The following is a 23,104-nucleotide window of genomic DNA, read 5'->3' on the forward strand; positions in this document are numbered from 1 at the left end:
CATTAGCTGGGCTGCCACAGGCAGCTTACTGAAGGTCCCCAGCCTGGCCTGTGAGGTGGGATGTCATGTGTGCAGATGGGGGACGAAAACAGGACCCTGCTCACTGACCTGCTGTGACTGCGAGAGGGCCTGGGGGTCCCCAGGGCCATTGCTCTGCGGCAGTCTGGCATTCCCGCCTCCCCCACAAGCAGGAGACAGTCCCAGAGGATCCATAGGGCTGAGAAAACTCCACCGACCCTCCCTGGAACTCAAGGCAAAATTCCTCTCGTTACTAAACAAGCAGATCTCCACCCCCGCACTCCCGAAACACCTTTATTGCACTAAAAACAGCATTTATAAACAAACACACTTGGGGGAGGGTGTCTTGAAGATTTACCCACAGTCGACACGGAACACAAAGATATCGAATAGTGCAGGGGTGTATAAAACACCCCCCCCCAGACGGAAAGCAGGGATGAGAGGTCGGGGTCAGAGGGAAGGGAGATAGTGGAAGCCCCAAGCATCTGACTCAATGCAGGGTCCTCTGTCTGCCTGTTCCAGCCCACAAGCCTGGTGCTGGGCGGTCCCCAGGTTCCAGAGTAAAGGGGAGCCCCTCTGACACTAGCAGCAGGGAGCATGAAGGAGCAGGCCTAGGACAGAGGTAGGGGCAAGGGGGGCACAGCAAGGGACCTCAGCTCCAAGGGCCCCAAACTCTCCCCAAAGTGCAAAGGGGACCAAGTGCTTTCCCAGGCTATGGGGGAAGGTCCTCCGCCCCTTCCCCAGTGGCATTTGGGAACCTACTTAGGAGAGACAGTGTTTGGATGGGGAGGGGTGCCCCCATCCTGGTCTGCCCTGGTCCAAGGGTGCCCACCAGGTGGGCTAGGAGAGGCCCCTGCTTCAAACCATACTGTTTCTGTCCTGTTAGGCCAGAAACTGTCTGCAAACATCATTCAAGGAGCCACGTACTGACACAACACTTAAATCCATGCAGCGGCCTAGCGGCATGAAGGGGCACAAGCAGGGTACTCCTGGCCTGCCAGCTTCATCCCTCCGTCCCACCCACACTAACCACAATCATTTACCACGTGGAGTAAAATCCAGCCATCAGTCCCTGGTGTCCAGCTGCCAAGGGTGCTGCGCAGGAGGCTGGCAGGGTGGCAGCTCCCAGCCCCAGAGGGGCAGGAAGGAGGGGGTCGGGGGCCGGGAGGCTGCTCTCTGGGTCTGTTCTGAGCAGCCCCTCCTGGGGAAGCAGGCTCCGGATGTCCCAGCAGGGTCTCAGGTGAGGTGAGTCGGGCCAGGGAAGGTGCCGGAGGAAGACAGCACACAGGAGAGCTGTCTGCTTTCCACCAGCCCTCCTGGGGCTTCCTCTGCGTCCGGGCCCCCTTCTCTGCCTGTCTTTTGCCAGGTCGTGGCTCTCAGACCACACGTGGCACCCTGCTCCCCGGCGGGCTCTGGCTCTGGGGCCCTGTGGGTGCTGTTGGCAGATCCCAGGCCTGCTACTGCTCTCTGGCGGGGGAGGGGGTGTCTCATGGGCCGGGCCAGGAGAACTCCCATACGACCAAGGGAAAGATGGGCCTCAGCCTCAGGACTGGTCACCTCTAGGCCTGTGATCCACACCAGCTGCCTCCAGGAACAGGTTCCGGCCCCCCACACCCCACCCTGAGAACCCCTTTCCAGAACTCTTGAAGGGGTAAGGCCGTGCAGAACTTGGGGCACGGGGGGGTCGGGAGGGGGGACGCTCAGCCCTGCCAAGTGTCCCTTTCTCTTTGCTGGCAGCCCCCTCTCTTCCTCTTCCAAAAAAAAAATGAATCCGTGAAAAATAGTATCCTGGCCACCCCCGGCATCGACTGCAGCCCCAGTCTGAGCTTGAACACGCCACACCCCAGCCCCCGCCCCCCACCGGCCTGGCCACGCGGCCTCCCGCCCATGGGGACGCGGGTGGGGTCTTCCCCCCCCCCACCCCGCACCCTACCCTCCGCAGGGAGGCAGGGAGGGGCCTTTACAGGAAAGGCAGCAGGGAGGCCAGGGGCAGCTCCTTCTCCCCGAGCAGCGTGTCCCGCTTGAGGCTGCCACCCTTGTTGACCACCTTGATCCGGAGGGCCAGCTTCCGGACGCTGGCCGGCCCCAGGCCGTCGAAAAAGAAGTCCTCGTTGAAGACGGGGTGGCGGCTGTTCTTGATGATGGTGCTGCGCTGCTTCTGCAGCTTGCCGGGGACCAGGCACAGGCCCACACAGCAGTTGATGCTCCGGGCGTCACACAGGCGGTCATAGAGGCCCTCGGCAGCCAGCAGGCGCACCCGCAGGCGGGCCTGGGCCGCCTCATACTCTGCCAGCAGCCTGACGCTGCCCCGAGGGCCCATCCGGACGGCGTGCTCCGCCCGGGGCGCCTGGCCAGTCTCAGGGCCCGGCTCCGGGGTGGCCCTGCGGGTCAAACGGCGCCGAGCCCCCGGGCTGGCGTCTGGTGCACTGTCCTCAGCAGACAGAGAGCCGTGGCGGCCGGCCGAGTGCTTGAGCTGGCTCACTTTGGCCTGGCTGTCCTGCGCAAAGCCTTTCAGCAGTGACACAGAGCGAGAGAGCAGAGGGGACCCGAATGGGGAGGACTCGGCCGAGGACCCAGTATCACTCTCCCCACCGCTGAAGTAGCGACTGGGGCTCATGAGGGCCCCACCAGCCTCCCTGGGCACCCCATCTCCCCCATTGGCCTTGGGGGCCCCCCGACGGCGCCCGGCACCTGGGGACCCCACCTGAGCCAGGGCTCCATGCTCGCTGTGGAACAGGGACTCCTTGCGCCGCGTGTGGGGGCTCTCTGCCAGTGTGGCAAAGCCATAGGACGTCTGGGCTTTGGGCACAGAGGGCAGGGACATGGCGCCCTGGGCCTGGGGGTCTGCGTTGGTGGCAGCCTCCTCCGCTGGCCAGTCCTCCGCACTCTCAATCTGGATCACGTGCCGGGTGGCTGCCTTCAGCAGGCTCTTGCTCTCAGCCGGCAGCTTGGCAGACAGCCGGGGACTCCGGGGGGCTCGGCGGGGTGTCCCCGAGGCCAGGTTCTGATCGGAGGTGGCGGGGCCCAGCTCTGCCTGCGCCTCGGGATCTGTGGGGCCAGCGGGCAGCTTGGGGGGTATGAAGAAGTCAGGGATCTTGTCGGGTGTGAGCACATTGCTGTACAGGGGTCCCTTGGATCCCCTGTCCCCTGCCTCACTCCCAGGGCTGGCGTTTTCTCCGGACCCCCGGAGACGCTCCAGGAACCACACGCTGGTTTTCTTCATGGGGGCAGGCAGAGGGGAGGCCAGGAAGAGCTCTGCAGAGTCTGAGAGGACAAGCGGGGTCAGGAGCTGCATCCCAGGCCCTGGGAGAAGGGAACAGGGGCTCCCGACGCCTGTGTAGGGGAGCCACAGGGGCAGGTCCCGGCCAAGGGGGGTTGCGCAGGATCACTCAGAGCGCATCACCTCTCCCCCGTCCTCCCTCCCCAGGGAGATCGAGCTTAACTTCCCAGAACCAAGGCGAAGCGAGGGAGGTGGGGGCGACGTTGGACTCTTGGGAAGCTCCCAGGGGACAGCGACCCTTCTCCCGCCCCCACCCCGTCTTGAGGATCTCAAAGCGCGGATCCCCAGGATGTCCCCGCTCCGCCCCCCCCCGCCCCCCTCCCACCCCCCGCCAAGCTCCCACCCACCTGTGGCTTTGCCCAGGACTGAGGGTCCAGGCACCAGGGTCTGGGCAGGGAGAGGAGGTCAGTCGGAGGACTGAAGGCGCAGCGAGCTGACCCCTCCCGCGTGTCTCCCCCCCCCCCCCCGCCAGACTCAGCTTGGGGTGGGGGCGGGGGTCCTAGCAGACCCCCGCGGACCGTGGCGGGGTCCCCACACTCACCTGCCCCGGGGTGGTGACCCGAGGCTGGAGGCTGTCCCCGCGGGCACGCCGGAGTCGCAGCGCGAAGGGGTCGGGGCCCGCGGGGGGACGCGGTCGCAGCTCCAGCTCGGGCGGCGGCGGCAGCGCAGCAGGGACTCATTCACCGGCGGCGGCGGCGGGAAACCGCCCAGCCCGGCCGCCGCGCCGCCGTATTCCTCCTAGTACAGCCGCACGCGCAGCCCCCGCCCCGCCCCCAGGCCCTAGGGGCCCCCGCCCCGCCCCGCCCCGCCCCGCCCCCAGGCCCAGGCCCCAGGGGCCTGGTGGGGGTCGATGGGAGGCAAGCAGGTGGTTGCGCCTCATCGAAGGCCAGTCGTAGCTCTTGTGCCTGCGGATGGGTGCCTTGTGCCTGCGCTGTAGGGCCCCCGGAGGCCCCAACCCCCTGCCTCAGCTCACCTGGGCGGGACACAGACCCGCACCTGCCGTGGTCCGGGGCTCCAGAGACAGGCCCTTCCCGTCTCACGCGATGAGTACAGTAATGGCAACAACTCGGGCGCCTGGGGGGGCGCAGTCGGTTGAGTCTCCGACTTCCGCTCGGGTCATGATCTCACGGTTGGTGGGTTCGAGCCCCGCGTCGGGCTCTGGGCTGACCGCTCGGAACCTGGAGCCTGCTTCGGATTCTGTGTCTCCCTCTCGCTCTCTGCCCCTCCCCCACTCGTGCTCGCGCGCTCTCTCTCTCTCTCTCTCTCTCTCAAAAATGAATAAACATTAAAAAAAAAAGTGCGGCTGAAGGTGTCCCCGCCGGCCCCCAAGGATTCACCAGAACCGGGTGGGTCTGTGCAGGGGAAGTGAGGGTTTCCTTCTGGAAATAAGGACATGGCCACTGAGACGCGCTCCTCCCCAGTAAACGGGCAGGCGTCCGCACCCTGCAGCCGTGCAAGAAGCGGCCTTCATTTCGAGAACAAATGTTTATTGAGCAGCTGGTGGACGCCGGGCGGGCAGCAGTCTGGGTGCTGAGGACGCGACCGTGATGCATGGACACAATGTCCAGCTTTCCGATGCGTCCCAGTGCGAGGGATGCCAGAAGACAGACACCGATGAAGTGTTACGGGTTCGGTGGTTCCTGTGACACACGCATAACAGGAAACCGTGACCCAGGGGAAGAGGGGACAGCACCGACATGCTGTTCACAGACGGAGAGACAGAGGAGGGGTGAGACCAGGACAGGGCCCCAGGCCTGGCAGCTCCTGAGCACATGAGGTCTGCTGGATCCCAGCCCCTCCCGACTTGTGATCTGCTCCCTTCAACCTCTGCTTCCTCATTCCTGGCCCTCCCTCCCAGCCTCGATGCCCCCTTCTGAAACCTAAGGCCTACCCGTCTTGGGTGAGGAGACAGCACGATAATGTATGGCCAGCACTGATCCAAAGCCTGGGCTTTATTAAATTACGATTGTCCCAGAGCCTCCTGTGTTCCAAGAGTGTCCCCAAGCCCCACCGTGGCCCCAGCTTCGGCTGGGGCTGGTCTGGAGTGACCACTGGTTCAACAGCAGAAGGGGGTGCAGGGGGGCAGGTGGGAGCCGGACAGAACTCCTGCCCCTCCAATGCCTCTACCTGACCTTGGAGTGAGGTGGGCTTTGGAGTTCCATTGTCCAGATAAGAAAAGCAAGGCTCAGCAGGGCCCATGACTCCCCCCCAAAGGTCTGTCTCAGCTTTGCTCTCTCTCAGCAAATATTAAGGCCCCTCTTTGTGCTGTGGGCAACACTGGCACGACCACAGAGTCTGACAGGGGAGGCAGATACCAATGAATGCATCATTTCACCACTGCCTCCAGGAAGCCTGCCCTGCCTGCCCGCCTGGGCTGGGCCAGCATCACGGCCCGGCAGAGCCCGCTGAACCGCAGCTTGAGCTACCATGAAGAATGCCCTGGAGCGCATACTTGTTTGACATCCGTTGCCCCTGCCAGCCTGGAACTGCAGGGAGGAAGGGGTGTGGCAGCCTTGTCCCCGCCTTGTCCCCAAGACACTGGGGTCTTTAATAACTACCTGGCAGACAGATGGATGAACTAGCACCACAGTAAGAGGGATGACTCCTGGAAGTGCACTCCTTCTGGAAGCAGGCAGGAGGGAGGACCTCAGAGGCCATGGGCCGCCTTTCTCCATTGCACAGACAGGGACAGTGGTGCCCACTAAGGTGGAGTGACCATCTCAGGTCTTCTGACGACAAGCCACGCTGCGTGCTGGGGGCTTCACTCCGCCCTCACCCCTACCCAGCTGGGGCAGGTCTACTCCCAGTTGGGTTGAGGGAGGAGGCAATGAGTTTATTCTGTGCCGGTTCCTGTGCTAACCAACTGGGGATGCTCATCTGGGGTTCGAATCCTGAGGCCAACACTTCCTGAAGTGTCCAGACCTCTCTGCCTCTATCTCCTCGGCTGTCCACCAGCATAACAGCTGTCCCTGCACCACAGCCACAGAGCAAGGACAGACAGGTGCTGACAGGCAAAGTGCTCACAACAGGGCCTAGAGCACTGATGTGAGCGCCAGCCTTCACTTCTTGGACGTTGCTCCTGGTGAGAAAAGGGGCTCAGCTGTGGGAGGCCTGGCCGGGCCTCGAAGGGAACCCCAGAACCTGAACCCCACCACTGCTAGCTCAGCCGAAGCCACACCCCTGTGCCTCCACCCCATCACCTTTGGGGGCTGGGGAAACTGAGCCCCAGACAGAAAAGGTACCTGGGGACAGGTCCCAAACACCTGCCTTGGGAGGGGCGGGGGCCAGGAGGCTGGCCCTTCCTGCTGGTTAGTGAGGCTTGCGGTCCGTACAGAAGAACCTCTCCCAGCCGACAAAACCTACCTCCTCTGCAGAGCCCTGTGGCTGACCGGCGTGGCAGACCCCCCGGGACTCCCCCACACCCCAAGTTGCAGCCTTCCTGGGATCAGAATTGGGGAGGTGCAGGCTTCCAGTCCAAGCTGGGGAGGGGGACCAGGCGATATTGGCCAGCACCCCCACCCCTGACCTGAGTCATGCCACTGCATGACGGATGGCCTTGGTCTTCCACTCCCACCCCCCAGGGAGCTAGCCTCATGGGAAGGAGGAGGGACAGGGTGCTTCCCAGGAGCTAGCCTGAGTCATAGGCCGCCCCCCACAGCCACCGCAGACAGGTCTTGGGGGAAGCACAGGGAGGGGCCTCAAAGAAGGAAGCTCCAGTCCAGAGGGCCACCTTGTACCCACACAGCTGTGGCAACAGCTGCTCCTCTGAGCTCTGTCTCCTCCCCTGGAAAAGGAAGGCCCGTCTGCAAGCTCCCAGGGGAGACCCCGACCCAACAAGGCAGAGGTTAACTCTCTGTGGGGGAGGGCCACCACGCCCAGTTTCCAGGTAAGGAAACTGAGGCACACGGGGCAGCCCAGTTCCACAGGGTACGCAGTTCCAGGAAGGGAAGCAACCAGTCTGAGTTGACACGGTGGCTGCCTCCCACCCCAAGACTCCCTGAGGGTGAGGCTGGCGCAAGGAGCATCAGTTGAACAATTGAAGGTAGAATGGCGCAAGAGACGTGTGGGGGACCCGCTGAAGCTAGGCTCACAGCTCCCGTCACTGTGTGTGCACCCCAGACCTGGCTTTTCCAGCGCAGAGAGCAGGACGAGGAGGTGATGGCGTGCGAACCCCAGCTCTGCTACCCCCCGGCGGTGAGGCCTCGAACAAGCTGTGTCCTCCGCTCCACCTGTAGTCACACACAGGTCATCCTTCTGGCCCCTAAATGTGCTGGGAGCCACACACACCACAGGGCCTTTGCACATGCCATTCCTTCTGCCTAGAGCTCTGTCCTCGTCATCTGGGGCTCTCATCCTCCAGATCGCAGCCCCTGTGTCATTCCCACAGATCACTAAGTTCAGGACTCTTTCCTTTTCACTGTTGTCATTACACGCTTAGCAGTGATTTGCTGATTAACGTCACTTGGCTGTTCACTCCACAAGGACAGACCACAAGGACCAGTCTCGGTCCTGCTTCATCCTTGTTACTCCACCAGAGGTCCAGGCAGGTAAGAGGAGAATGCAGGCTTACTAAAGGGTGTCAGGATGGGGGGAGGGGTGGATGGACCAGTGAATGGAATGCCCAATAGATGGCTGGATCGATGGGTGGACGTGGGTTGGGTGCACACACCGGTGGCTCTCTGCCTCCGTGTCTCTAAAGTAAGAGGCACGGCGTCTGTCTCCTCGGGCTCTGTTTTTTGACGGCTTTCCCCCCTGGTTACAGACAGAGCGGGGTGTGGGCTGCTCCCCTCACCCTCACCAGGCTCCCCCAGGGCAGGGGGTGTGGCCTGCTGACCGCAGAGAAATCTCATCGAATCTCTCAGTCTCCCCAGAGATCCAGACCCTGGGCAGGGGTGTGGCCCTGGCAGGGCGGCCTCTCCAGGAGGGCCAGAGGAGGGGTTCCGGGAGAGATGGCGGTCTCTGGGAAGGAGAGCCCAGAAATCATGTGAGGCAAGGTCTGCAGAGCAACAGCTGTGTGCAGGGGCTCTGTCGGTGACAGGGGTGGTCTGAGAGAAGTCAGGCCACATTCGGGGGGAAGTCAGGAGCAGTTTGGAGGGAAAAGAACTTTTTGCCAGACATGCAGGGGCATCTTGAAAGAGGTTTGCAGCATTCAGGAAATACAGATGTTTCCAAGGGGAAGACGGGGGTGTTGGGGAAGCTTTATCTCGGGGTAAAAACAGGTGTGAGGGAGATGCCGGGGGTTCTCGGACAGCAGACCACTGCCCCACAGGCCCAGCGCCCTCTTCCCCATCCCCCCCTCCAGTCCCCACATCCTCCAGCCCCGAAAGGCCACACCGTGGGCCTTGGCTCTGCCCCTGGGACACTGGCCTCAGCCTTCCAGCCAGAGGGCCTCTCAATGTGCAGGTGGGTTCGTTTCCTCACGGTCGTGTTACCAGCAGATCCCAAATGTCCATGCAGGTTGGCAGCCGGGAGGGCAGAGTCCCACAGCCACCCACCGCCCCCCACCCCCGAGCCGGTTGTGCTGGCCTTGCCTGGATGCCCCCCATCCCAGCTGGGCCCCAAGGCTACCCGCCCCTTCAACATCAGCAGGTGCCCCGGCCTGAGGACCCAAAGCATCTCAATTCTTCCCCATAAAAGACAACTGTGCACTGATTTTTCAGGTGGAAAAACTGAACCAGTCAAGGACAGGAATCCCTCTTTCCAGGGAGAGAAGCTGAAGTCCATCTGGGAAAAGAGGTGGGCCTCCTTAACCCATCGGGGGCCCTGGCCAGGGCTTGGAGATGGAGGACTGCTTGTCTTTAATGTATTTTCTTTAGAGGTGAGAAAAGTTTCTGTCTTTGGTATGGACACCCTCACTCCAGGCAGAGGGTGGAGGCAGGCAGGGCGTCAGCAGGATAAAGGGGTCGTGGGCCCCCATTTCTTGGCCTTGTTGACCCCGCCCAGGGACGGCTGGAGAGAGGCCTATGCGGGGGAAGGAGAGACAGTGGCGGTTCCAGCCTGACCAGGGTCCGGAGGGAGAGGCTGAGGAGCCCGTAAGGCCACAACAGGGGCATCTGCGGAGCAGGACAGGAGCTGGGAGCTGAGAACCATCACCTGGGGAAGGAAGAGAAGGAGAGGTCAAGGGTCAGCTGAGACGGCAACCAGAGACCCAGGTTCCGGCGTCCGGGACCCTGAACCTCAGTGACAGGGCCCAGTGAGGGCCTCCAGGCTGAGGGACCGGGGTGAAGCTCCCCACGTTCTTACAGTGTGACCTAGGGTAGTGCTCTAACCTCCCTGTGCTATTTCTTCTGCAAAACGACAATGCTAACGACAGTGGTGCCAGTTCAGAACCACGGGGGAAGCCTGTGGAGTTTCGGGAGGTGGGAGCATAGCTATTATTACTGCCATCAGCATTGTTTCTCTGGTCACAAACACCTTGGGGAAGGGAAGCAAACGTGCAAACACACAGCCCCCGACCTGCTGATCCTTTCAGGTGTCCCATGGGCCCACCCCCAGCCCCAGAAGCCCTTCCCTACACTGGAAACCCCTTCTGTGCCTGCAGCCTGAGGCCTGGGTGGGGGAGGAGGCGGGAAGGGGACCGTTGTCTTGGGGACAGGAGAGCAGCCCAACCTGGCCAGAAGCTCCTCTCTGCTGAGCCCTTGGGGAAATTCCACAACCCTCTTCCTTTGCAGCCCCTCCCTCCCCAGCTGAGCCCCCAGCTCCTGGCTTCCAAATCCCAGGTCCTGCCTCTCCCTCCTCCCCAAGACAGTTCAGGCCACCACCACCCCCCCCCCCCCCCCCCGCACCCGCAGCTCCCGCGCATGTCCTGCCTAAACCACCCCCCACCTCCCCCAGAGGCCCCAGTCTTTCACCAAAAGGTCCTGGAACCACCCAGACCCAGACCTGCCTGTCCCTCCCCAACACCAAAAGCAAAAGCCCAAGGGTGCACCTTTTCATCTCGCGCACCTCTCCTGAAACACCCATCGGACCCAGGCTACGCTAGCCCCTCCTCCAGAATAGTGCCCCCCCCCCCCCGCCTCCCCGTTAAACACGGAGTTACCATAGCAACTCAGCAATGCCACTCCTGGGTATATGTCCAAGAGCCATGAACATAGTCCACGCAAAAACCTGGACGTATGTGTTCTGAGTGGTCTTCCTCGTGATAGCCAAAAAGTGGAAACACCCAAATGTCCACTGACAGTGAGTGGATAAACACGTGCCCACCGCGCACGCGCACGTCCACAGATGACCGCATCCCCCGCGCATGCGCATGTCCCTCGGCTGCAAGCCGAAGCGAGACATCCACACCTGCTGCCCGTGGGCGCACCCCGAACACACGACGCTCAGGGAGGGAACCAGACACGAGAGGCCACACGGAGTGTGAGTCCACGTGTGTGAAACGTCCAGAACAGGCTCATCCACGGATGGGAAGGGAGCTTGTGGGGGCCGGGGACTGGGGGAGGGGTGATGGTGACAGGGTACCTTTTGGGGTGGTAGAATGTTCTGGAATTAGGTAGAGGATGGTTGCACATCTCTAAACATGCTAAAAAACAAAACAAAACAAAACACTGAGTGGCACACTTTAAATGGGTGAACTGTGTGCTTTGTGAATTTTCTTAGTTTCTAAAATGAGAGAAAAGCCAGCGAACGGGAGAAGCTGGGATCCGTGGGGCCCACTGCGCACCTGGCTCAGGGCTCGCGTTTGACCACGCCGCGCAGATGCAGCTCGCTTTCGGCCGCCACGATGGGTTGCCCATTCTGCAGGTGGTAGTCGATCAGATGGCTGATGCTCTCAAAGAGCACATCCTTCGTCCGCACCTGTGGGGCCAGAGGCGACAGCGTCAGCAGCACCGGGAGCTGGAGAGGCCTGCTGACTGGGAATCTGCAACCTCAGGAGCCCGCCCCATGGGTCTGATGCACGCTCCAGTCTGAGAGCTGCTGCGTCAGAAGCTTCCAGGGCTTCAACCACAGAATCAGACTCAAGATTCCAGAGTAAGGTATGCACACGGGCCCCAAAACCACCAGGGTTCTGTGGTCCCCAACAGACCCCTTTTTGGTGGTCCCCAAAAAGTCATGTCCGTGTCCCAAACCCTGGAAGCCGTGGACAGGAACTTGTTTGGAGAAAGTGTCTTTGCAGATGTGTCTTTGATGCAGTTCAAAGACACAGCTGATGGTTAAAAACCACGCAGGCTTCAAAGACGTCAAAACAGATGAACGTAGGGAAAGGGGGTGGGGGGGGAGGGAAGCAAACCACAAGAGACTCAATGATAGAGAACAAACGGAGGGCTGAGAGAGGGAGGTGGGTGGGGGTGGGCTAGACGGGTGATGGGCACTAAGGAGGGCATTTATTGTGATGAGCACTGGATGTTGTGTGTGTTATGAATCACTGAATTACACTCCTGAAGCCAATTTTACTATACATGTGAACTAACTAGAATTTCAGTAAATACTTGATGTCAAAAAATAAAACTTGAATTTGAAAAAGGAACTAAGCTTAGTCTCTTCAAAAAAAATGGAGAGGGGTGGCTGGGGGCTCAGTCGGTTAAGCATCTGACTTTGGCTCAGGTCATGTTCTCGTGGTCCATGGGTTCGAGCCCCACATTGGAGTCTACGCTGACAGTTTGGAGCCTGGAACCTGCTTGGGATTCTCTGTCTCCCTCTCTCTGTGCTCCCCCCCTCAATTGTTCTCTCTCCCCTGCTTCTCAAAAATAAATAAACTTTGGGGCGCCTGGGTGACTCAGTCGGTTAAGCGACCGTCTTCGGCTCAGCTCATGATCTCGCAGTTTGTGAGTTTGAGCCCCGGGTCGGGCTCTGTGCTGACAGCTCAGAGCCTGGAGCCTGCTTCAGATTCTGTGTCTCCCTCTCTCACTGCCCCTCCCTGGTTTGCAGTCTGTTTCTCTCTCAAAAATAAATAAACATTAAGAAATTTTTAATAAATAGATGAAAGGAAAGTGTGCATCATGAAGAAATTTACTAACTTGTAGACCCTAGAACTCCTTGCAAATTGACATATTTATGAGGCTTGAAATACATTATTTAAAAAAAACACTCAAAGACATCATTCTTTGTAAGACACACAGTGATGACATGAGACAAAGATAATGTAAAAACGGGGTGGGGGGACAAAACAAGAGACCCATAAATATGGAGAACAAACTGAGAGTTACAGGAGGGGGGGATGGGAGGGGGGATGAGCTAAATGGGTAAGGGGCACCAAGGAATCTACTCCTGAAATCATTGTCATACTAAATGCTAACTAACTTGGATGTAAATTTTAAAAAATAAAAAATAAAAATAAATATAAAAAAAAAAAGACGCATAGCGATGACAGACTGTAGGGGCAAAAGCGCATCTTATAATTGATTAAATACAGCACTTTTTGTAACCCCTGAAAGGCCTCGAGGCTAGAAAAGGTTTTGTTAACCCCCTAAAACGCCGTATAGACTGGGAACTCCCTTGTAAACCCTAAAATTCTTCTTAAACAGGAAAATACTTTGTAATTCTAAGTTACCTGGTAAACGGAAACAGAATCTGCTTTGTAACCCTCAAACTACTTTGTTAAACCTAAAGGTGCTAAGGCCGTCCATCGGGCCATGCTCCCTGCCCAAGCCCCGGCCCCGGCCCCGCCCCCTGCGGCCCCGGCCCCGCCCCCGCCTCTGCGGCCCCGCCCCTCCGCTCTCAGGCCCCGCCTCCGCCCCCCGCGCGCCACCTTACCACGCCCTCAGGGTCCACAAGTAGCAGGTGCTTGGGCTGCCCCGCGTGCATGCCTGTGAGGACGTACTGCCCGGGATTGGTGACGCTGTCGCGCACCAGGAAGTCCCCGTCGGCTCGAAGCAGCTTCTCTGCGGCCCTTCGGCTCATCTGGCCATGGTACCAGGGCTCCTGCCGCAGCTGCTCCTCCGTGGGGGCGATGGGGGCCCGGCGGGTGGGGGGGCTGGGCCACTGGTCCTCCAAGGGAAGGGGCGCTACCGCCGCCCCCGCCCCCGCAGAGCACTCGTGCAGCTTCAGAGCGTCCTCGAAGGGTCCTGGAGGCGAAGATGAAGTGCAGGAGGCGGGGTTGGCAGCTGCCTCCTGCTGGAAAGCGGAGGGGGGTGGCCTGGGCTGGGAGGAAAAAGCTCCAGGTGGTTACCCCCCACCCAGGACCTGAGCAACATTGAGCACCTAGGGTGCCTCAGACCGTACCCTAAGGCCACAGTACGTCACTGGCCGTGCGCTGAGTGGGTGTGTGTGTGCTCTGTGTGGTGCCAACCTGGTCACCAGTCACCTTCCTGCCCCTCTAATGGGTTCTATTAGTTATGCAGTATATTTTCACGGATTTGGTTAAATCTATGCAAATGAGGTCAGCGTTTCTTCCTCTCCAATGTTTATGCCTGTTTCACTAATTGCCTGGTGACATCGCCAGCCCCTCTAATACGACACTGCATCTCGGTGGCAGGCGGCAGGCATCCTTTTCTCTTACAGACGTTCACAGAAAAGCTTCCTATGATCTGCAGGGGTTTTCTGAGGCTTCCAGCAAGCACCAGTGTGACACTGGACAAGCCACTCGCCCTCTCTGAGCCTGTCTCCTCACTGTAAAGTTGGATGTGGAGCTGTGGAGCAGTATAGATCAGACACCCTGGAAGGCAGAATCCCAGCGCTGACCCCCGCACTCCCACATGCCTTCCACTTTCTCGCCCTTGGGAATCCCTCCTCCCTGACTCCTTCCATGGTCTGGGCGCAGCCAACCCAGCCTCCAGCCACCAGGACGTGTGACCGCACGAATCAGAGACAGACCCAGAATTTTCAGTGGAAGCCTGGCCAGAGTTGCTGGGCCGCCTGATCACCCCGGGGGACCACCGGCCTCAGAAGCCCCCACACTGGAGCAGCTCCTTTCCCAGGTGAGGGCTGCTGTGGGGAGGCAGCGGGGGCCACGCCTTTAGTCTGGCAACTGCTGCACAGTGGGCACTATCAGCCCATGTCCTATTGCGATAAGAAGTCCAGTTGGGGGGCCTGGGTGACGGCACGGAACCTGCTTAGGATTCTCTGCCTCCCTCTCTCTCTGCCCCCCCACTCACATGCACACTCTCCAGTTGTCAGATGGTGGGGAAGGGGGCTTGGCAGACTTTGTGAAGGAAGAAATTTCCAGCCGGCTTCCTGGGGCACTCCCACTAGGGAGGCGTCCCGAGGAAGGGAGACGACCATGCCTGTGGATGACCACGACATTGGCGTGGTTGCAGATAATGACGCTGTTTGGATTGCAAACTTCCCCCGTTAGACTGACCACCCCGTCAGGCTGGGTCATCACAGAGGGAAGAAAGGAATCAAGTGTTCACTCCATCAATATGTGGTTCGGCCTCCCTCATTAGACTGGGGTCCCCTCAAGGTTGCCTCCCCCACCAGGCTGGGATTCCCAGTGGAAGGGGCTTGGGCCTACTGCCTTGAGCCACAGAGTCACCTGAGGAGGGAGCTAAAATCCCCTTGTCAGTCTGGGAGGCCCAGAGGTAAGGAGCTACCCCCGCCCCCAAGAGACTAAGGAGTATCATGGAGAACAGGGGCCTGAGCCTCCCCCATCATACTAGCCACTCCTTCCAGGCATGAACTAGGCCCCTCCCCTCAGACTAGGGACCCCTATAGAGAGGAGGCTGGCTTACTCCCAACAGACTGAAGAGCCCCGGGGAGGGGAGTGGGGGGAGGCCACCAGAGCCTCCCCTATCACACTAGGGAGTCCTGTAGGAAACACTTCCCACGCCACCCTCACCACTTTGCAAAGTCCCAACTGGAGAGGGCTGGGCCTCCCCCATCAGACTACAGGTTGCTAGGGGCATGGCCTCCCCCCTCAGGCTGGCCTGCCCCTACATACGCATGTCGAACAGGTCCTTCTTGGGGCTGTCCTCCGGCTGCAGGGGCTCTGGGGCATCCAGACCCTGTGTGTTGACGTACAGGTGGTCCTCATAGTCTCTGGGGCCCCGTGCATCAGCCTGCACGTAGCCATCCCCTGGTGGGCCTGGGGAGGGTAGGAGGAGTGGAGGGGGCAGCTGGGGGAGCAGCGGACCCCACCTGGGAGCCCCGCCCAAGCCCGCCTCCCTGCCGGATGGAAACTTCACACCCTCTTGCAGAGCCATCTGGAGTGAAAACCCATAAATGTCCAACCAGGGGCTGTGGGGCACTAGAGGGCCACTCTCGGGGAGGGGCCACTGCGACTAGGCAGGACGATGGCAGAAACCCCCATGTTTCTGTTAAATGTCCCCATCTAAAAATTACTAACAACGAACTGTCCCCCCTGTAATTATGCTATCCACATGACACATAGGTCATGTGTTTCTGTTTCTGTCCTGTTGTAGGATTTCCTTTCTTTTCAAGCTTAATTGTAAGTGTGTAACGCATTTGCATGGTTCAAAAGCCACAACCACAGTAAAAATTGTCCTTGGAGGGATTTCTCACTTGGGTCCACTCAGTGCCCCATTCAGATTCTGCTGGATCCTGACCACTTCGCCTCTGCCCTGTTCCCCTGCCCTCACCCCTCCCAGGGTGTTGGGTTTTTGCTGGTCTGACAGGTTCCCAGGTAAATGGCGTCTGGGGGACCTTACTTCCCCTTTCTCTTATTTTGAGCAAGGCTGAGCTTTTCCCAGGTTCAAAGGGCATTTGTGCGTATTTTTCTCAGAACTGTGTCTTCATTTCCAGACGTCACCACTTTTAATCCTTGGCAGAGAAATAATGATTTTGGCACACTGCGTGGCCAAATCCAGCCCAAGGGCCCTACTGTTTGCAGTCCCCACTGTATGCCAACTACATCCTTAACCTCATGGGCATGGGGCTCCCAGGCCAGCTCCACCTGCCCTCTGTGGACAGGGGAAAGTTCGCCACCCTCTCTGTGCCTAACTCTCTTCCTCTATAAAACAGGGAGAATAGGAGTCTCCTTCATAAGCGGGGTGAGGACCAAAACCGTAGAACAGCGTCTGGCAAACAGATGTGATTCCATATGAGTGCTGACCATGTGCCAGGCCTGGATGGCTGATGGGGGCAGAGGGGTTTCAGTGCAGGCTTCCCGGTCTGCCTGGAGGAGGCGAGGGTTCTCCCAGCCTTTCATGGCCAGGGCCAGGGAAGAGGGAAGAAACTCAGGTTGTGGAATCCGGACAGAGAGAATCCCCAGACACAGGAGCTGGGGCATCGATGTATTGGAAGGAGTTCTTGGCTAGAGAATTGGGAAAGGTGTAAAAAGAAGCCTTAACAGTGTGTGCGAAGGCTCAGGGCTGGGAAGTGCCTATGAACCCTGGAAGTCATGGGTGAGCAGCCCATGTCCCAGACAAACAGCACACAAGGGCCACGTTATAGCTTGGCACCTGGTTCTTTAACCACTGGGTGCTGGCAGTCGACGAGGGTTCTGATGCTTGGCAGCGAAGTGCCCAGATTATCTGGGAAGATCTAAAAAAAAAGCCCAGCACAGATGTTAGGCTGTGAGGGGACAGGCGACTACAGCAGGCTGGTGGGCGAACCGACGGGCACCCTCGCTTCAGAGAGCAGCTTAGCGGCCTCCAGTAACGTGACTAACAGGCTCTGATGTCAGCAGCCTCACGGCTCGGCACCCACAGGAGAAACACGGGGCTGCACACCGTGTGTGTCGGGGGGACCCTCGGTGCCCAGGAGTAGGGGCTACGTAGGCACGCAAGCTCCAGGAGGCTGACACTGCAGAACCTCAAAGCGACCAAGACGCCCACAGCACGCCTGGAGAGTCACCATGTCTGCGGGTGCCTGTTCTTACCGAGCCCGAGAGGAGACACAGAGGAGCCGGGGGGCCGAGCGCCCCGACTGGGAGCGGAGGGCCAAGGGGGTGCCAGCCTCACGTCACTTCTCATTCTGTGTAACAGGGCAAAGTGCTCGTGGGCCGAACACCCAGTCGGTTCGTGAAAGCCAAAGCCTGAAGTGCCGGGCGGTGGGGACACGCGTGATTTCCATCACAAGAGAACAAGGAGCCGCCCTCAGGGGACCGGACCGTGTGGAGACCAGAACCAGCGGAATGACGAACATCCGTGGCCCTTCGTCACACCGCAGACGCCACAGCAAGCACCTGGAGTCTACCCAAGTGTCCGTGAGTCAAGTGCAGGCGAGATAAAAGAGACCCTCTGCGCGGGGGGTCGCGGGCAGTGCGAACAAGAACGGGCACGGGGCGCGTGCTGATGCGGAAGGAACTTCAGGGTGGATTGCTACATGGGAAAAGCTAGGCGGGAGCGAAAGACATAGTACATGGATTGGAAAACGCTTGAACGTCCGTGGAAAATACTGGAAAAATAACGGAAACTGGTACTGACAGTGGTGGCCTGACTGGGGAGGTGGATAGGCAGACGGGGCCAGGGTGACACCATGACTTCTCACTGAAGGCCTTTCTGTGCTCTGGCATTTTGAACCACGTGAATGCTGTGTCCCTCCCAAAATGCAATGAACCTAGTCTGTACAGAAGAAAGACAAACCAACTAAGAGTGTTGGGGGCGCACAACATCTTGCGGGTGAAAGTGAAGTGGGGCAGAAGAGAGGAACTGGGGGGGGGGGCGGGGGCCTCCCTGAGCCTCCAGGGCATCTACTGTTACCTGAGGGGCCCAGGTCCCACGGCAGACTGCGGGTGTCCCTTCGAGCAGGCGATACGCCCTGAAAAAGAGAGTGAGGGGTCCTTCTGCCACGTGCAAGCCCCTTCCCAGCCCAGAACCCCGCCCTCCCGGAGGGCTGGACCTTCCCAGCCCAACACCCCACCATCCAACACCCTGCCCTCCTGCACGGCTGGAGACCTAAGTCAGATGCTAAGAGGGAAGCTCTGCACCCTGCCAACCCTGCCCCCAGGCCCTGGCTGCTGCATGCTGTTCCCTTCACCTGGATGCCCTTCCCTGCACTGTTCTCCCGGGCAACTCCTATTCACCCGTCAGGGCCCAGCCCAAACACTGCTTCCTTGTGGAAGTCCTCCGACCACAAAGTCAGTCTCCCTGTTGTATATTCTCATTACCTCCCCTGGAAACCTGTCTCGTCTCGTGGCCCTGATTAAACTGCCAATAGAATTCTCTAATCAGTATCTGAGGGTGGGAGTCACATCTGGAGTAGGGCCAGACCTATCTGTGCAATTTGGGGCAGGAAGGAGGGAAAGGAGGGGCAGGGAAGCATGAGATACCCTCCCCTAGGGTCAAGGAGAAGGGGAGCAGAAGGAGAAGCCAGGGTCAGGCCCAAGGATCCAGTGCCTAGAGATGACCTCCCACCATCCCTCCCCCATGAGGGCCACAGAGGCTGACCTGGCCGAGGGCGCCGACGGCACAGGGTTGAGTTAGGGCGAGCCTGGAGTCCACCAGCCCACCCAGGGGCGGCTCCTTCCCTGGGATGCTGTTGTAGTAATTGTGTTCCGTTTCCTCCTCGTCCCCCCAGGCCGACTCCTCGGGCCTGGTCAGCCTGGGGACAGACAGCAAGAAGGAGCACAGGCAGGGACCTCAGGTCTCAGGGGCAGAGAGAGAGGGAGCTCCTGCCAGGACGCCAAGGCTGCGTGGCTGGAGCTTTGCTTGGTGGGCCGGGCTGAGCCCCTTCCTGCTCTGGGCCAGTGCGCTTTCCTCCTCTGTAAGATGGGACCTCACACTCTTTCCAGTGCCTTCTAGAAACTACAGCTGGTCTCTACTCCCTTGCGCCCACCTCTGCCCACCCCACCCCCACCAGGCAGCACACACAGGGTGCCGGTCTGGCACACAGAGCCGGTGCCGCGGGGCCACGGGGCCAGGATGGGAGTGCCCTCAGCACCATCTGGCCCTGCAAGGGCCCCTGTAGAAGTTGATCAGGCGACTGCGGTTCCTGACAGCCAGACGGGGGAGGCTGTTATCAGTGTTTATCAGGCACGAGGGTGCAGGCAGCAGAGGAGGGCCCCGCGAGCGGACACGATGGACACGTGAGCCCGTGTGGCGCAGGCATGCTGGTGAGGGGCTGCACGGAGGAGAAGCGCACGGCAGCATGTACTCCTGCAGACGCTCCCTATTCCTTAACGTGAGCACGTTTGTACGTCTAACACGTTCACCTGTCCGTCATTTAGTCTGGCAAGTTTCCACCCAGTGAGCTACTAAGTAGCTAAAAGCAGGGCTCAGCAAGTCTGGCCCCCGCCTGCATGCGTGCAGCCTAGGAGCTAAGAATGCTTCCTACTCGTTTAAACCACAAAACTTTTAAGTGATTAGGAGAACATCCTAAGAACAATGTTTGGTGACACGTGAAAATTACATGAAATTCCGAATTTAGCGCCTATAAATACAGTTTAGCTGGCAGGCAGCCCATTGATCCTTTCACGTATGGTCCCCAGCCGCTCTTGCTACAATGGCTGAGGCAGGTGTTCTGGCCCAGGAAGCTGGACACACCGACTGGCCCTTTTGCAGAAGCGTTGGCCACACCCGTCCAGGCTGGTGATGACCACAGCCGCTGACTGGCTCCCCTAATCCTCGCCTCAGCCCGAGCGCGGGCTGTTTTCACCCGGGTTTTATAGAGGAGGGTGTGGCGACCGGGCAGTGGAGCCACGTGCCCACTGGGAACAGAGAGGGAAGGAGGGACAAAGCGAAGGCCCACACCCGGGGTGGAGATGGTGAGCGCAGGGACTGCGCATCTGGCCTTGGTCAGGTGGCACGATGTCTCTGGGAAGACGTGGAGGACGTGGCCTGGTACCTTTCCGGGGGCAGGACCACCCTGGGGGGGCTGTGCAGGTACTGTTTGAAGCGCAGCTCGAAGGCTTGGCCCACGGTGCTGATGATGCTCTGGGCGAGGCCCTCACAGCACTCCAGGATGTGGCAGGCTGCAGAGGGTCATGGTCACGTAGCATCAGCATAGCCTCGGCCCACTGGCACAGCGGCCCACAGGGCCCCCGCCCGCCCCCACTGGGACCTCACCTCTCTGGTTGATGGGATCCTTGGCTACATAGGCCACATAATCAGTCATGTCCTGGGGAGAGAGAGGACAAGTGAGAGGGTTGGACCTGCCGGGGCCACCCCGGCCTGGTAAGGGGGCAGGGGTGGATGGGCATGGGGCCGTAGGGCACAGACAGGACCAGAAGTCTACCCCCCCAGTCCCTGGCCTTACCGTGTCACCTCCCGACGCAAAGGAGATAGACTGCATGTGGTGGTTGGCAATGACCTGGCGGGAGAGAGACACAGTCATGGGGGGCCACAGTCCTGGGGCCGGGGAAGGGGGCAGGCTCACCAGGCCAGGGCCACAGAGAAGCGACCAGGAAAGGGCTGGAGTCAGAATGGGTACCAGGGTGACCAGGAGAGCAGCTGGATGGGGAACGCCCACCACTCTCACACGTGCATACTTCTGACACCCAGACACAGACGCACAGACATGCCCGCAGACATGCACAGACACATGGACAGCCCACAGATGTGCACAGACGCACAGAAATGCCCGCAGCTGTGCACAGACACGGACACGCCCGTAGACGTGCACAGACACACGGACACGCCCTCCTATACACAGATGCTCACACATGCAGTCACACACACTCTAGCCCATCTTTGCGCCCTCACGCCTGGTGCTCTGGCCCGCGCGTCCGCCCAGACACACACCGCGGACGGCGCACTAATCTGGCACAGCCAATGCACCATGGAGGCTTGGAGGAGACACAGGAGGGAAGAGCCGGAGGCTCTGTTCTGGCACCAGCGCCCAGGCATCGTCATCTGTGTGCTCATTTGCGTGCTCATTTGCATGCTCATTTGCATTTGCTTGCTCATTTGCATGCTTGCTTTTGGTGCACACTTGCAGGCCTGTTTCCGTGTTCATTCGCGTGCTCGTTTGCATCCATTTGCCACCTCCCATTGCTGTCCCATTGCTCATGTTCCTTCAGGGCCCAGGGAGCAGTGGCCGCCTCACCAGGGGCTCCACAGATGCCCTGCTTGGGCTCCCTCCGCGGTGCCCCCACATCACCGCTCTTCCCAGGCTCACAGTGCTGACTGGACAAGTCCTAACTCCCCACCACGAACCTCACTGACCTCTCCAGCTCTGTCTCCCCACAGGGTGACCTATACCTGGGACATCTCTCCTCACCTCCTCCCTTGGAGCCAGCATCACCGCCTCCAGGAAGCCCTTCGTGACACCCCTGCTAGGTTACAGTGCCCTGTGCCCACCTACAGCACCCCTTGCCTGGCCTCACAATGCTTTTTAGAATTTGTAATTATTCCCTTATCTGTGCAATATTATTTTGCTGGATTGTTTCCACTAGAAGATTCCCGGCCAGGGCTCTCACCCTCAGCACTGCTGACAATGGCGGGGGGGGTCCATCTCGGCAGGGGTGTCCTGGGCACTGTGGGGGTTCAGCAGCCTCCCTGCACCCCACCCCCGCACTCGTGCCAACTGTGAGTGCCATGAGGGCAGCTCGGCTCCTGGCTCAGGCGGGGCCTCGGCACATCTCCAGGTGAACATGTTCACACACAGCCCCACACCTGCCATCTCTCCAGCTTTGCCCACGGGACCCTGGACCTGCCCTGCACGGGGGGCTGCTGGGGGCTGAGGACACGGGTGGCGGCACTCACCTGGCGCGTGGCAGGCACGGACAGGTTGAGGCCGTCGGTGGAGATGCTCACAGCGATGCTCATGCCAGCGAAGCGCAGGTTGGTCTTGCCCAGGATGGAGGCCAGCGCCTTGTTCGGGGCCTGGGGACAGGGCAGAGGGCAGTGCTGGGCCTGCAGAGTGAGGAGCCCAGGCACTGGGAAAGGTGGGGCAGCAGAGGGGCTCCAGCTGGGGCAAGGTCCAGGAAGGCCATGGCGCGCCCTCCCCCCCCCCCCGCCGCCGCTCCAACCACACCCACCAGGACCACCAGCCCGTCACCCACCTTCTTCTTCCAGGAGCCCCGGATGCCAGGCACTGCCTCATGGAGCCGGTTGATGGCTTCCCTGTGTGGGGGGTTGTAGGAGGAGGCTTAGTGAACTCGGAGGGGGGCTTGGGGAGGGGGTAGGAGCTCAGGGAGTGTGGGGGGCAGAAGCCATGGGCAGAGAAGGTACTTGAATCCTGAGCTGGGAAGGGGCTCACAGGAGGGAGGGAAGCGGGTACCTGGAGAGAGGAGGGAGGAACAGAGCCACGGACCGGGGGCTCTCAGCCCCCAACCCGTTTGTACCCGGCAGATACCCATGCACATACCGACCTCAGCTCTTGCCCTCTGGGGCTTCCTTCTCAGTGATCAACACATCCCTGGGCCATGGCCCAACTCCAAACCACAGGGGTGAGATTCAGGGGAGCCAACGACATAGGGCGTCAGCCTGGACCCCAAGTGTCATGCGGCCACAGGCCAGCCAAGATCCCCAGCTGTGGCATGAGAGCGTGACCTCTGCTCTGGGCTCGCCAGACTAAGAGACAGACCTCTGTGAAACCGCTAGCCCTGGGGAGGACTGGGACTTCACGGGTCCTGAAGGTCAGAGGGACCGTGCTGGGCCCCAAGTGGCCGGGGCCCTCACACCCGGCAGGCGCGAAGGCGAAAAGGCGCGGCGGGAAAGGTCTTGCTGCTCAAACAGCGAGATGTGGAGACACCACACAGCCCGACACCCCACCTCCCGTCCCAGGAGACATGAAAACACACGTGCACACAAAACCTGTGCACGCGCGTTCACAGCAGTACGAGTCACAACAATCAGCAAAAGGTCGAAGCCACCCAAGTGTCCATTGACAGGTTGACAAACAATGCGTCCACCGCGCAGGCAAAGGTCCACAGAGGAACGTGTCCATCGCGCACGCGCACATCACTCAGGTGTGTCCACCGCGCATGCGCACATCCACAGAGAAACGCGACCACCGTGCACGCACGGGTCACTCGGGTACATCCACCGCCCACGCGCACGTCCACAGATGAACGTGTCCACCCCG

The 23,104-nt window shown here is 60.0% G+C and overlaps 2 protein-coding genes across 5 annotated transcripts in view; both read right to left on the minus strand.

Annotated features, from left to right (window-relative positions):
• Positions 1-299: 299 nt before the first annotated feature.
• On the minus strand, positions 300-4,003 carry C2CD4C (C2 calcium dependent domain containing 4C). Its single transcript, XM_023242412.2, has 2 exons — positions 3,840-4,003; positions 300-3,282 (listed from the first exon to the last, which is right to left on the minus strand). The coding sequence occupies exons 1-2, from the start codon at positions 3,976-3,978 to the stop codon at positions 1,979-1,981; spliced, it is 1,443 nt and encodes a 480-aa protein (XP_023098180.2). The 5' UTR covers positions 3,979-4,003; the 3' UTR covers positions 300-1,978.
• Positions 4,004-5,230: 1,227 nt separating this feature from the next.
• Positions 5,231-23,104, minus strand: part of SHC2 (SHC adaptor protein 2) — a 32,430-nt gene continuing 14,556 nt past the window's right edge. Inside the window, exons 3-14 of one of the 4 annotated variants that reach the window (XR_006588403.1) lie at positions 22,080-22,140; positions 21,781-21,930; positions 20,333-20,386; positions 20,143-20,194; positions 19,922-20,048; positions 18,526-18,679; positions 17,839-17,896; positions 15,117-15,260; positions 12,992-13,302; positions 10,962-11,095; positions 10,760-10,820; positions 5,231-9,391 (exon numbers count right to left, since the gene is read on the minus strand). Coding sequence is in view for 3 of the 4 variants with exons in the window: in XM_045042297.1 (XP_044898232.1) it covers positions 10,967-11,095; positions 12,992-13,302; positions 15,117-15,260; positions 17,839-17,896; positions 18,526-18,679; positions 19,922-20,048; positions 20,143-20,194; positions 20,333-20,386; positions 21,781-21,930; positions 22,080-22,140 (1,240 nt within the window). In the remaining variant the exon portion in view is untranslated. Of the gene's footprint in view, positions 9,392-10,759; positions 10,821-10,961; positions 11,096-12,991; positions 13,303-14,085; positions 14,461-15,116; positions 15,261-17,838; positions 17,897-18,525; positions 18,680-19,921; positions 20,049-20,142; positions 20,195-20,332; positions 20,387-21,780; positions 21,931-22,079; positions 22,141-23,104 lie in introns of those variants that run through there. The other 3 variants (XM_045042297.1, XM_023242418.2, XM_045042307.1) reach the window with 3 other exon arrangements.

The sequence above is a fragment of the Felis catus genome, chromosome A2 (genome assembly GCF_018350175.1).
Source record: "Felis catus isolate Fca126 chromosome A2, F.catus_Fca126_mat1.0, whole genome shotgun sequence".
Taxonomy (NCBI): Eukaryota; Metazoa; Chordata; class Mammalia; order Carnivora; family Felidae; genus Felis; species Felis catus.